Source organism: Oryctolagus cuniculus, chromosome 12, assembly GCF_964237555.1.
Source record: "Oryctolagus cuniculus chromosome 12, mOryCun1.1, whole genome shotgun sequence".
NCBI classification, from domain to species: Eukaryota; Metazoa; Chordata; class Mammalia; order Lagomorpha; family Leporidae; genus Oryctolagus; species Oryctolagus cuniculus.
Window position 1 is genome coordinate 107,247,031 of NC_091443.1, and position 12,947 is coordinate 107,259,977.

The 12,947-nt window shown below is 45.8% G+C and overlaps 1 protein-coding gene across 7 annotated transcripts in view; it reads right to left on the reverse strand.

Moving 5' to 3' along the window:
• Positions 1-12,947, reverse strand: part of SCAPER (S-phase cyclin A associated protein in the ER) — a 439,677-nt gene that overhangs the window by 278,510 nt on the left and 148,220 nt on the right. For all 7 annotated transcript variants that reach the window (XM_070054635.1, XM_051834595.2, XM_070054632.1 and 4 more), the window contains one exon: positions 1,554-1,709. In XM_070054635.1, the coding sequence (XP_069910736.1) occupies positions 1,554-1,709 (156 nt within the window). The remainder of the gene's footprint in view (positions 1-1,553; positions 1,710-12,947) is intronic.

The window sequence follows — 12,947 nt, forward strand, 5'->3', positions numbered from 1 at the left end:
TACTGTGACGTTTAGTCCAGTGGGTTAGGGTTTCTTATGCATAGGGAGCACCAAACGTTTATGGAAAATGGAATTAAAAGTATGAGATTACTTGGGGATAAATATTTTTAACACTACATGGAAAAAGTGTATTATCAAAAAGCTATGCATAGGGCCAGCGCTGGCTGTGGTGCAGTAGGTTAATCCTCTGCCTGCGGCACCGGCATCCCATATGGGTGCCAGTTCGAGTCCCGGCTGCCCCTCTTCCAATCCAGCTCTCTGCTATGGCCTGGGAAAGCAGTGGAGGATGGCCCAAGTGCTTGGGCCCCTGCACCCACGTGGGAGACTGGGAAGAAGCACCTGGCTCCTGGCTTCAGATTGGCGCAGCTCCAAACCTTGAGGCCATCTGGGGAGTGAACCAACTGAAGGAAGAGTTTTCTCTCTGTTTCTCCCTCTCACTGTCTATAATTCTAACTCTCAAATAAATAAATAAAATCTCTTTTTTAAAAAAAGCTATGCATGGATTTAAAGTATCTTTTGCATCAAAACAAACTCATATTTTTAATTCAATTTTTCCACAAATTTTTTGAAGTATTCTCATACAAGTCTCCTCAATGACAAGGACACTTATTTTCCATAGCCTTCGCCTTAGCACAAAGTGTGCCTGAAGTAACTCAATAAAGTGATCACTGAATGAATGCACAAACATTACTCACAATGTATCGTCTGCATGGACACTTAGGATTGCAGATTCGTTCCTTACTCCAGAAATGTCAGGTCCCAAAGCGTCTCCCTAGGGAAGTCCTCAACTAGACTCTCAACAGTAAAACAGGTTAGGTCCTCACCTTTCTTCCCATCATGGAAAGGGTAGCTAACTGAAGGTTTGAAAACTAAATAGGTCCTCAATGACACTGTACACTAAATGACAAGTGTCATTTATCATAAGCATAAAGACTGCCTAGTTCTTTAAGGCCATACGTACTCCTTAAAAAAAAAATCTACTTTTGGCCGGCGCCGCGGCTCACTAGGCTAATCCTCCGCCTAGCGGCGCTGGCACACCGGGTTCTAGTCCCGGTCGGGGCACCGGATTCTGTCCCGGTTGCCCCTCTTCCAGGCCAGCTCTCTGCTGTGGTCACGGAGTGCAGTGGAGGATGGCCCAGGTGCTTGGGCCCTGCACCCCATGGGAGACCAGGAAAAGCACCTGGATCCTGGCTCCTGCCATCGATCAGCGTGGTGCACTGGCCGCGGCGGCCATTGGAGGGTGAACCAACGGCAAAGGAAGACCTTTCTCTCTGTCTCTCTCTCTCACTGTCCACTCTGCCTGTCAAAAAATTAAAAAAAAAAAAAATCTACTTTTATTGGGAGGAGGGGAGCACATTATTTTCCAACCCAATTAGAAAGGAACAGATAGCCCACAGCAGCTGGAGCCTTCAGCAGCTGAAATGAGAGATTCTTTCAGTGACAGCTATCTGCAGACCAAGGCTCTGACTTCCTTCTACTTTCTGTATTACGAGCGCCTCGCCCAGAGCCTAAGACACGACAGGTGCATCCAAAGGTTTGCAGAATTAACCCACCTGCACAGCTTCGTCGCGGGCTTGCTTCTCCTCCTGTCTCCTCTGACGCTCTTCCTGGAGCTCATTCAGCCTCTGCTCATATTCCTTCAGTTTTGATAAAACATCATGGCGCTTATTCTGGGCTTCGAGGGTGTTTATAAAGGCAATTTCATTAACCTTCAATAAAAGCCAAATGAGATTCATTCAAATCAAGCTAATTCCAGAACATATCACAAAAATAAGAAATTTAACAAGAGTCTACATAATAGTACTATCTCATGGCAAAGCACAGAACATTAATAAAAAGAATGAATTATGGGGTTTACTTCCTTCAAAACTTACCTCAAAACAGATAATAATCCCATGGACTTATCAAATCTGTACATCTTTTTGAGAACTGGTTTAGACCAGATGGCTTCACTGCTGAATTCTACCAAACTTTTAAAGAAAAACTAAATCCAACTCTCAAACTATTCAAAACAATTCAGGGGAGGGAATCCTCCCAAACTCCTTCTATGAGGCCAGTATTACCTTAATGCGAAAACCAGGAAAAAAAATACAACAAAGAAAGAGAACTATAGAACAATATCCCTGATGAACATAGATGCAAAAATTCTCAACAAAAATACAGCTAAGTGAATCCAATAACACATCAAAAAGATCACCCACCCCAACCAAATGGGATCTACCCATGGTATGCAGGGATGGTTCAACATACGCAAATCAATAAATGTGACACATCACATTAACAAATCAAAGAATAGGGGCCAATGTTGTGGCATAATGAGTTAAGCTTCTGCCTACAATGCCAAGATCCTATATGGGCACCAGTTTGAGTTCCAGCTGTTCCATGTTTGACCCAGCTCCCTGCTAATGCGCTTGGAAAGCAGTGGATGATGGCTCAAGTCCTTGGGCCCTTGCACCCAGGCAGGAGACCTGGATGAAGCTCCTGGCTTCAGCCTGGCCCAGCACCAGCCATTATAGCCACCTGAGGAGTTAGATAGTAGATGAAAGATCTCTCTTCCTCTCTTTTTCTGTAACTCTTGCAAATAAATAAATCTTTTTTAAAAAATTGAAGAATAAAAACCATATGATTATCTCAACACATGCAGAGAAAGCATTCGATAAAATACAATATCCTTTCAAGATTAAAAAAAACCTTATGCAAATTGGATATAGAAGGAACATATCTCAACACAATCAAGGCAATCTATGACAAACCCACAGCCAACAACATATTGAATGGAGAAAAGTTGGAAGCATTTCCACTAAGATCTGAAACCAGACAAGGACACCCACTCTCACCACTAGGCAAGAAAAAGAAATCACAGGGATATAAACGGGAAAGGAGGAAGCCAAACGATCCCTGTTTACAGATGACAGAATCCAACTCATTGGGGGAACACAAAGACTACACTAAGAGATGCAATGAATACACAAAAATCAATAGCATGTGTTTATACAAGCAGCGCCATGGCTGAGAAAGAACTTGCAAGATCAGCCCCATTCACAATAGCTACAAAAAACTTAAATACCTTGGGACAAATTTAAGAAAGCATATGACAGATCTCTACAATGGGGCTGGCGCTGTGGCACAGCGGGTTAACGCCCTGGCCTGCAGTGCCAGCATCCCATATGGCGTCGGTTCAAGACCCGGCCACTCCACTTCCAATTCAGCTCTCTGCTATGGCCTGGGAAAGCAGTAGAAGACGGCCCAAGTCTTTGGGCCCCTGCACCTGCGTGGGAGACCCAGAAGAAACTCCTGGCTTCGGATCAGCGCAGCTCCAGCAGTTGGGGCCATTTGGGGAGTGAACCAGCAGATGGAAGACCTCTCTCTCCCTCTGCCTCTCCTCTCTGTGTAACTCTGACTTTCAAATAAATAAATAAATTTAAAAAATAAAAAAGATCTCTACAATGAAAATTACAAAACATTAAGGGAAGAAATAAAAGGCACTCAAAAAAAAAAATCTTCCATGTTCAAAAACTGGAAGGATTAATATCATTAAAATGTCTGTACTACCCAAAGCAATTTAAAGATTCAATCTGATCCCAGTCAAAAGAACAAAAGATGTTCTTCTCAGATCTGGAAAAAATGACCTTAAAATTCAAATGCGATTACAAGAGACCCCGAGTAGCTAAAGCATAAAAATAAAGCTGGAGGCATCACAATACCAGATTCCAAGACATATTACAGGGCAGTTATAACCAAAATAGCCCTTTACTGGCACAAGAATAGACACAGAGAGCAATGGAACAGAACAGAGACCCCAGAGGTCACTCCACACAGCTGCAATCAACCGATCATTGACAAACAAGGTAAAATCATTCCCTGGAGAAATGACCATTTCTTCAACAAAGAGTTCAGCTGGACTTCTGCATGCACAAGTATGAAACAAGACCAGACCTGCTGCAGAGCAGGTTAATCCTCCACTGTGGCGCTGGCATCCTGTAAGGGCTTCTAGTCCCGGCTGCCCCTCTTCCAATAGAACTCTCTGCTATGGCCTGGGAAAGCAGTGGAAGATGTCCCACGTGCTGGGGCCCCTGTACCCACGTGGGAGACCCGGAAGAAGTCCTGGCTCCTGGCACTGGATTGGCACAGCTCCAGCTGACGCTGCCATTTGGAGAATGGGCCAGTTGGGGGAAGACCTTTGTCTCCTTTCCCTCTCACTGCCTATAATTCTACCTCTCAAATGAATAAACAGAATGTTTAAAAAAAAAAAAAAAGAAAAGAAAAAAGAACCCTGCCTAACACCCTATACAAAAATCAACTCACACTGGCTCAAGGATCTAAACCTAAGATCTAAAATTATCAAATTACTACAGGACAACATAGGAGACGCTGTAAGACATTATCATAAGCAAGGACTTCCTGGGTAAGACCCCAGAAGCACAGGTAACAAAAATCAAAACAGGGGCTGGCACCATGGCTCACTTGGTTAATTCTCTGCCTGCAGCGCCAGCATCGCTTATGGGTACCGGGTTCTAGTCCCAGTTGCTCCTCTTCCAGTCCAGCTCTCTGCTGTGGTCTGGGAAGGCAGTGAAGGATGGCCCAAGTGCTTGGGCCCCTACACCCGCATGGGAGACTAAGATAAACACCTGGCTCCTGGCTTCAGATCGGCGTAGCGCGCTGGCCATAGCAGCCATTTGGGGGGTGAACCAACGGAAGGAAGACCTTTCTCTCTGTCTCTCTCTCTCTCTCATTGTCTAACTCTGCCTGTCAAAAGAAAGAAAAAAAAGAGAGAGAGAATCTTTCATCTGCTGGTTCACTTCCCAGATGGCTGTGCATATCTGAAGCCAGGAGCTTCTTCCGGGTCACCTATGCAGGTGCAGGGGCCCAAGGACTTGGGACATCTTCCACTGCTTTCCCAGGCCATAGCAGAGAACTGGATTGGAATTAGGACAGCCAGGACTCAAACTGGCACCCATATGGGATGCTGGCACTGCAAGGGGTGGCTTTACCTGCTATGCCACAGCACTGACCCCAAGAAAATTCTTTCAAACCATGTATCTAATAAAGGATTGATATCTGAAATATATACGGAGCTCAAGAAACTCAACAACAACAAAACAAACAACTCTGCAAAGACATGGACTAGGATATGAACAGGCATTTTTTACAGAATGAAATAAAAACGGCCAAGAGACACATGAACAGACACTCAGGATCACCACCATCGGGGAACTGTCAGATACAAACCACAGGGAGGCATCACCTCGCCCCACGTAGAGTGGCTGCCACCCAAAAATCAGCAAAAGCAGATGATGTGGAGAAAAGGTATCCTAACACACTGCTGGTGGGAAAGCCAGCCAGCACGATCACTATGGCAGACAGTATGGGGATTCCTCAGAAACGTGAAATACACCTGCCATATGACCCAACTATGCCACTCCTGGGAATTTAACCAAAGGAAATGAAATCAGCATATCAATGTGTGATCTGTACCATGTTCATAAATAGCTCAACCCAAATTAGCTAAGATATGTCCGTCACCTGATAACTAGACAGAGAAATTGTGGGATACATACACTATGGAGTACTACTTAGCTATCAGCAAAAAGAAATCCTTTCTTTTGCCACAAAATGCATACAACTGGAGACCATTACTTTTAGTGAAATGAGCCAGGGCCAAAATACAGGAATCATATGTTTTCCCTGATTTATGGTAACTAACATATAGAACACAAAAATATGGACTGTATATGAGCAAAACTGACATTTTGAGATTTGATTATTATTTGTAGACTTGTCTACACTCTTGAGGAATGGTGGCTTTTCTACTTACTACTTGTTGAATTCTTTATGTAGTGGAGGGTTAAGCTTGTGATTATAAAGTAAATTAATAGTATGTCATTGTAAAAAAAATAAAATAAGAGAGGAGAAGGGAGGGTGGGAGAGAGGAAAGGAGGAAGGAGAGGGTGGGAATTAGCATTATGCTCTTAAACTCTATACTCATATGAAATACATGAAATGTGTTCCCTTTACATAAGCAAAAATATTTTTAAAAAGAACTGATTCAGAAACCTGCCACTGAAAATATCTTTAAGAACAATTTAAGACTCCCACAGAGGGGCAGCACTGTGGCGCAACAGGTTAACGCCCTGGTCTGAAACGCCGGCATCCCATGTGGGCGCCGGTTTGAGACCCAGCTGCTCCTCTTCCGATCCAGCTGTGGCCCGGGAGTGCAGTGGAGGTTGGCCCAAGTGCTTGGGCCCTGCACCCCATGGGAGACCAGGAGAAGCACCTGGCTCCTGCCATCGGATCAGCGTGGTGCACCGGCCGCAGCGCACCAGCCACGGCGGCCATTGGAGGGTAAACCAACGGCAAAGGAAGACCTTTCTCTCTGTCTCTCTGTCTCACTGTCCACTCTGCCTGTCAAAAAAACAAACAAACAAACAAACAAAAAAAAAAAACACCAGGAAACTGGGCTGGAAACGGAGTCGCAAGGGCTTCAGGGGTCAGGGCATCCATGTCATCTTCACACACTGCTCCATGCCTGCCCCAGATCTCTCTTAAAAAAAAAAAAGATTTACTACGTATTTGAAAGTCAGAATTACAGACATGGAGAGACAGAGAGAGCTCCCATGCTTCACTCTCCAGACGGCCTCAATGGACAAGGCTGGGCCAGCTCACATCCAGGAACCAGCACCTTCATCCAGGTCTCTGGGGGTGGCAGGGGCCCAAACACTGAGGCCAACATCCTCTGCTTTTCCCAGGCCGTTAGCAGGGAGCTGGATCAGAAGACGAACAGCCAGGACTTGAACCAGCGCCCACATGGGATGCCAGCGTCACAGGTGGCAGTTGACCTGCTACACCACAAGGCCGGCACCAGATCTTTCATTCTTGAAAGCCGGAGGGGGGCACGCTTTGGTGAAAAAGGGCGGAGTGAAACGGAGTGAACACAGAAGTATAAGCTCCAGGAATCCACGTTGGTTTGGAATTAAAACCAATCTCAAGGCATTTTTGAAACTTCAGACAAGGAAGTCTGAATACAGTTCTGAGCTTTCCCAGTCTCCATGCTCCATGGCCATTTTTCTAAGTACTTTGTGAAGTATATTAATCATATGAACGTCTTTCAAACTGTACTGACAGTATAAGACAAAAAATATGATCAGGAAAATTTATTCAGACTACACCAGTTAAGCATGATCAAGATGAAAGAAAAAAGAATGAGACCTAGTGCACTTAGCAAAGTGAGTGACATTCAAAGGCAAAAAGAGTATGCAAAAGTTAAGTAAAAAAAAAAAAACAAAACCCAGGGGCCAGTGCTGTGGTTTAGAGGGTTAAGCCGCCGCCTGTAGTGCAGTCATCCCATAGGGGCACCAGTTCAAGTCCAAGCTGCTCCACTTCCAATCCAGCTCCCTGCTAATGCCCCTGGGAAAGCAGCAGAAGATGGCCCAAGTGCTTGGGCCCCTGCCCCATGTTGGGGATCCAGAGGAAACTCCTTGCTCCTAGCTTCAGACAGGCCCAGTTCCAGCTGTTGTAGCCATCTGGGGAGTGAACTACTGGATGGAAGATCGATCTAACTCTGCCTTCCAAATAAATGAATCTTTCAAGAAAAAAAAAAAAAACACCAGTCTGGAAGAAAATATAACCCCAGAAACAACACAGAATTTCCTAGACAAGCTTTGTAATGTTGAATTTAACAGTAATGTAAATTTAAAGGGGAGGGAGGCAATAAAGCAACATAAAGATAAAGGGTGATGAGAGTGCTAAGAAAATAAACTGAGAAGAAAAGTAACACTATCACAAAAGTAACTAAATCAGAAAAGGCATGGATAGAATAAAGACCCTAAAAAATCCAGATTACTAAGAGAAAAATCTTGTAATAAAAGTATGTTTTAAATTTTAAATTTATTTACATAGAGGCCTGCTCTGTGGCACAGTGTTGGCATCCCTTATAGGTGCCGATTTGAGTCCCAGCTGCTCCACTTCCAATCCAGCTCCCTGCTAATACGGCTGGGCATGCAGCAGAGGATGGTCCAAGTCCTTGGGCCCCTGCACCCACGTGGGAGACCTGGAAGAAGCTCTTGGCTCCTGGCTCCTGGTTTCAGCTTGGCCCACCCCTAGCTGTTGCAACCACTTAGAGTATGAACCAGCAGATGGAAGATTCTCTCTCTCCTTCTCTGTTTCTCTGCCTTACAGATAAATAAATAAATCTTGAAAATTATTTACATACAGAGAATAGATTTCATGTATTTCATACATACAACTTTAAGAACACCCTTCCTCCCATCTTCCCTCTCTTAATTTAATTTTTTGATGACATACTTTCAATTTACTTTATAATTACCAGCTTAATTCTCCTTACAGATTCTTAAAATGAAAAAGAACAGATAACTAATAAGCCTTGAATACTCAAAACAAATTTGTATTATCTAATACAAGTAATATCCGTGTGGCTAAGAAACAAATTACAATATAAAATATAAATTTTCCCAGAAAGGAACAAATTAAAGACTGAAAACCCTAAATCTTATTTTATGAAAAATGGACTGAGAAATCAACACCAAGATCCTAATTAAATTGTAAAACATTTGGGAAGAACAAGAAAATGTTGGAGTTCCAAGCAGCGAATTCAAGTCATCCACAAGGAGAGAAAGGGGAATGTGGCTGTGGCTTCCCCACGGAAGTTAACGCGACGAGACAAGAGAATCCTGTCTACAGGGAGAGAGACTCTGAGTCACGAACCTGGCTTCCAGGCAAGATACAAGACAGAGGGCAAGGCCACAGGCCTGAAACAGGCAAAACTCAAGGAAAATAGCAAACGTGGGCTCTCCCTGAAAAAAATTACTTCCTAATAAAATCCAGTCAATTAGGTGATAAATACAGAATAACTTATGAATGGAGAATTATCAACATTATTTACACACACACACACACACACACACACACACGGCAAACTAAACCAAGGAACTTACAGTCACAGAGCAAACATGAATGTGATAAGCTTTAACAGTATAAAATAGTAATGAGGGAGGTGGACAGAAGCCTGAGTGGCTGAGTGGCATATCTCTCATCTCTGTTGGCAGGGAATTCCCTCAGTTTTGTCAAAATCTGAAACGGAGCTGGATAAATGTAGCACAAAACTCTCAATATGTTTCAGCATTTTCAATGACCTTAAAAAGTCTATGGGAAATCATCCCTCTTGTGATAAACATTTATTACAAACTCAATACTTCCTACAATTTTATTTTATTTTATTTATTTATTTTTTTAACAGGCAGAGTGGACGGTGAGAGAGACAGAGAGAAAGGTCTTCCTTTGCCGTTGGTTCACCCTCCAATGGCCGCCGCAGCCGGCGCACGGCGCTGATCTGAAGCCAGGAGCCAGGAGCTTCTCCTGGTCTCCCATGGGGTGCAGGGCCCAAGCACTTGGGCCATCCTCCACTGCACTCCCTGGCCACAGCAGAGAGCTGGCCTGGAAGAGGGGCAACCGGGACAGAATCCGGCACCCCGACCGGGACTAGAACCCGGTGTGCCGGCGCCGCAAGGCGGAGGATTAGCCTAGTGAGCCGCGGCGCCGGCCTTCCTACAATTTTATTTTCACTTCACTTTTTCTTAGAAGGACAAGTCTTGATTTTAGTTCCACTTAGTATCAAATAATGTAATTTTACTTCATAAAATTATCTATTCATGCAATACTGAAGCTGCTCCGCACCAATGTCTGGAAGAGTGCTACCCAATGCTAACAGTGACTGTTTCTGAGAACGGCATTTTGGGTTTCTTTAGCCAAATTGCTTGAATTCATTAAAATGAGAATGCAATACGCCTTATATAATAACATTGCCACTGTTCTGTATCTAAAATAATACTAAAGAAAGAGTAACGCATTCTTACCAAGGTCTCAAGACAATGTAAAGTCCTTGAAAAATTTTAAACTGAGCGACAACAAATAAAGCCCTTCAGAAAGATTAATTTGGAGGCAGCGGGCACAAAAGGCAAACATTCTAACTGCAAACACTGAGGAGGAAGACAAAAATCAACCGCAGCAGCTGCACTGGGAAGGAAGACGCAGAGTTCCGCACTCCGCAGCCCTGGGAGGTCAGAACAGACGCTCGTCTTGTGCCTTAGCCGGTGGCAGGAAAACAAAAGGCAGCAAAACACAGCGAATTGAACTAAATGAATACAAGTTTCCCAAGGCTACGTTAACAAGAGGCCAGTCATAATCCTCAGCCAAGAAAAGGGTTTCGGGAAAAGCAAGACGGTTTGGAGTGAAGAGGACGGCGGGCTGCCGACTCTGACTGGACACATGCACCAGGCCAGAGCCCGAGTCTAGGGTGCGAGTGAGCGGTGGGCGAGGACTTGGGCGCAGGGACCCCGCCAAGGTGGGCGAGGACTCGGGCGCAGGGACCCCGCCAGGGTGGGCGAAGACTCGGGCGCAGGGACCCCACCAGGGTGGGCAGGGGCTCGGGCGCGGGGACCCCGCCAGGGTGGGCAGGGGCTCGGGCGCGGGGACCCCGCCAGGGTGGGCGAGGACTTGGGCGCAGGGACCCCACCAGTGTGGGCGAGGACTCGGGCACAGGAACCCCGCCAGCGTGGGCGAGGACTTGGGCGCAGGGACCCCGCCAGGGTGGGTGAGGACTTGGGCGCAGGGACCCCGCCAGGGTGGGCAGGGGCTCGGGCACGGGGACCCCGCCAGCGTGGGCGAGGACTTGGGCGCAGGGACCCCGCCAGGGTGGGCGAGGACTTGGGCGCAGGGACCCCGCCAGGGTGGGCAGGGGCTCGGGCGCAGGGACCAGACAGCAAGCAGAGCTGCAGAGGGCGGCGGTCGTGATCTGGGAAGAGAAGAGCAAGTGGACCGAAAGCTGTTACACCCAGCAACAACCAAAGGAGGGCAGGAGGAAAATCAAGAAAATAGAGCAAAGTTTTCTAGAGAAAGGGGCCTCTCAGCGTTCCTACGAAGGGACCGAGCAGAAGCTTTAAAGCGTAGTGACAGCCAGTAATGTTTCCAAAGGCACGTCCAGGGGCACAGAGCGGGAAATGCATCCATAAAGAATTAATTAAGGCAGCCGTGGCAGCGAGCACAGCCACATCTTCCAAGGGGAGGGGAGGTAACAGAGAGAGGCGCACGACAGCAGGCGACTTAGCAAAGAAGTCCTTGGGCCCCTGCACCCGCGTGGGAGACCCGAAGAAGCTCCTGGCTCCTGGCTTTGGATCAGCCCAGCTCCAGCCATTGCAGCCAATTGGGGAGTGAACCAGCAGATGGAAGACCTCGCTCTCTATCTCTGCCTCTCCTCTCTCTGTGTTACTCTTTCAAATAAAGTAAATAAATCTTTAAAATTTATTTACTTTATTCGAAAGAGTTACAGAGAGAGGTAGAGACAGAGAGAGGTCTTCCATCTGCTGGATCACTCCCCCAGATGGCCGCAATGGCTGGAGCGGCGCCGATCAGAAGCCAGGAGCTTCTTCTGGGTCTCCCACGTGTGTGCAGGGGCCCAAGGACTTGGGCCATCTTCTACTGCTTTCCCAGGCCATAGCACAGAGCTGGATTGGAAGAGGAGCAGCCAGGACTAGAATTGGCACCCATATGAGATGCCGGCGCTTCAGGCCAGGGCTTTAACCCACTGTGCCACAGTGCTGGCCCCAAAGTAAATAAATCTTTAAAAAAAAATTAAAGAGGACAAATAAATAGAAAGTCTCCATGTGGTCATGGATAGGAAAACTTTAACATTCCTGAAATGTCATAAACAATCACCATAATCTACAGATGCAAGTCAATCCCTATCAAATCCCCATCCTGAAAGTCGTATGAAATCTCGAAGGACTCCAAATTACCAAAGCCATCTTGGAAAATAACAAAATTGGAAGAGTCACACTTACTGACTTCAAAACTTACAAGTAAAACATATGGTAAGGGCATAAAAATGGACATTTAGGGACTAGAACAGAGAACCATTAAGTAAAACTTCACAGATACGATCAAATGATTCTTAACAAATGTGCCAAGATGACTCACGGGGGAGAAAGAACAGTCATCAACAAATGGTGATGGGAAAGCTGGGTGTCCACATGCATAAGAATGAAGCTGAACCCTTAAGTAACACCTTACACAAATTGTAACGCAAATGGATCAACAACTTAAAAATAACCCCAAAAGCAATAACACTCTTGGAAGAAAACCTACGGCAGAAGCTTCAGGACACTGGAAATGGCAATGATTCCTTGGATTTGACATCAAATTGCAGGCAACAGAGGAAAAAATAGGTTAACTGGATTTCATGGATAGTAAAAAGGCAAGAGACGGACAGGGAGAAAATATTTCGTAAATCACACACCTGATACAGGATTGATATCCAGATATACAGAGTATCCCTAATAGTCAACATCCCTAACGATGGCATTCATAATAGGGCAAAAGACTGGAACAGACATTTCTCCAAAGAAAATATACAAATGGCCAAGACGCACAAGAAAAAATGCTCAGTGGTACTAATCACTAGGGAAACGCAAAGCAGCACTACAGTGAGATTCCCTCCACACACACACACGAGGACGGCTGCAGCAGAGAACGACAAGACTTGGGCCATGCGGTAACTGTGACCCTTGGGCAGAACAGCATGGTGGCACCTCAAACATTAAAACCAGGACATACGACCCAACAATCCACTTCCGGAAATACATCCAAAAGAACTCAAAGTAAGGACTTCAGGAGGTATCTGTAAACCGGGGTCTGTAGCAGCTAAGTCACAACAGTTAAGTGTGGGAGCAACTGGAGCCCTCACGATGGATGAAAGCACACGTGATCAGGAGCCTCACTCAGCCCTCACTACGGAGGAGATTCCGGCACTCGCTGGAACACTGAGGAATGCACTCGGTCAGCCCCCCCAAATCGCCATAGGATGCCACTTACATGGACGACCGAAAGTCGCCAAAGTCAGAACGAGGAAGTATGATGCAGGGGGTGGGGGGAGGGGT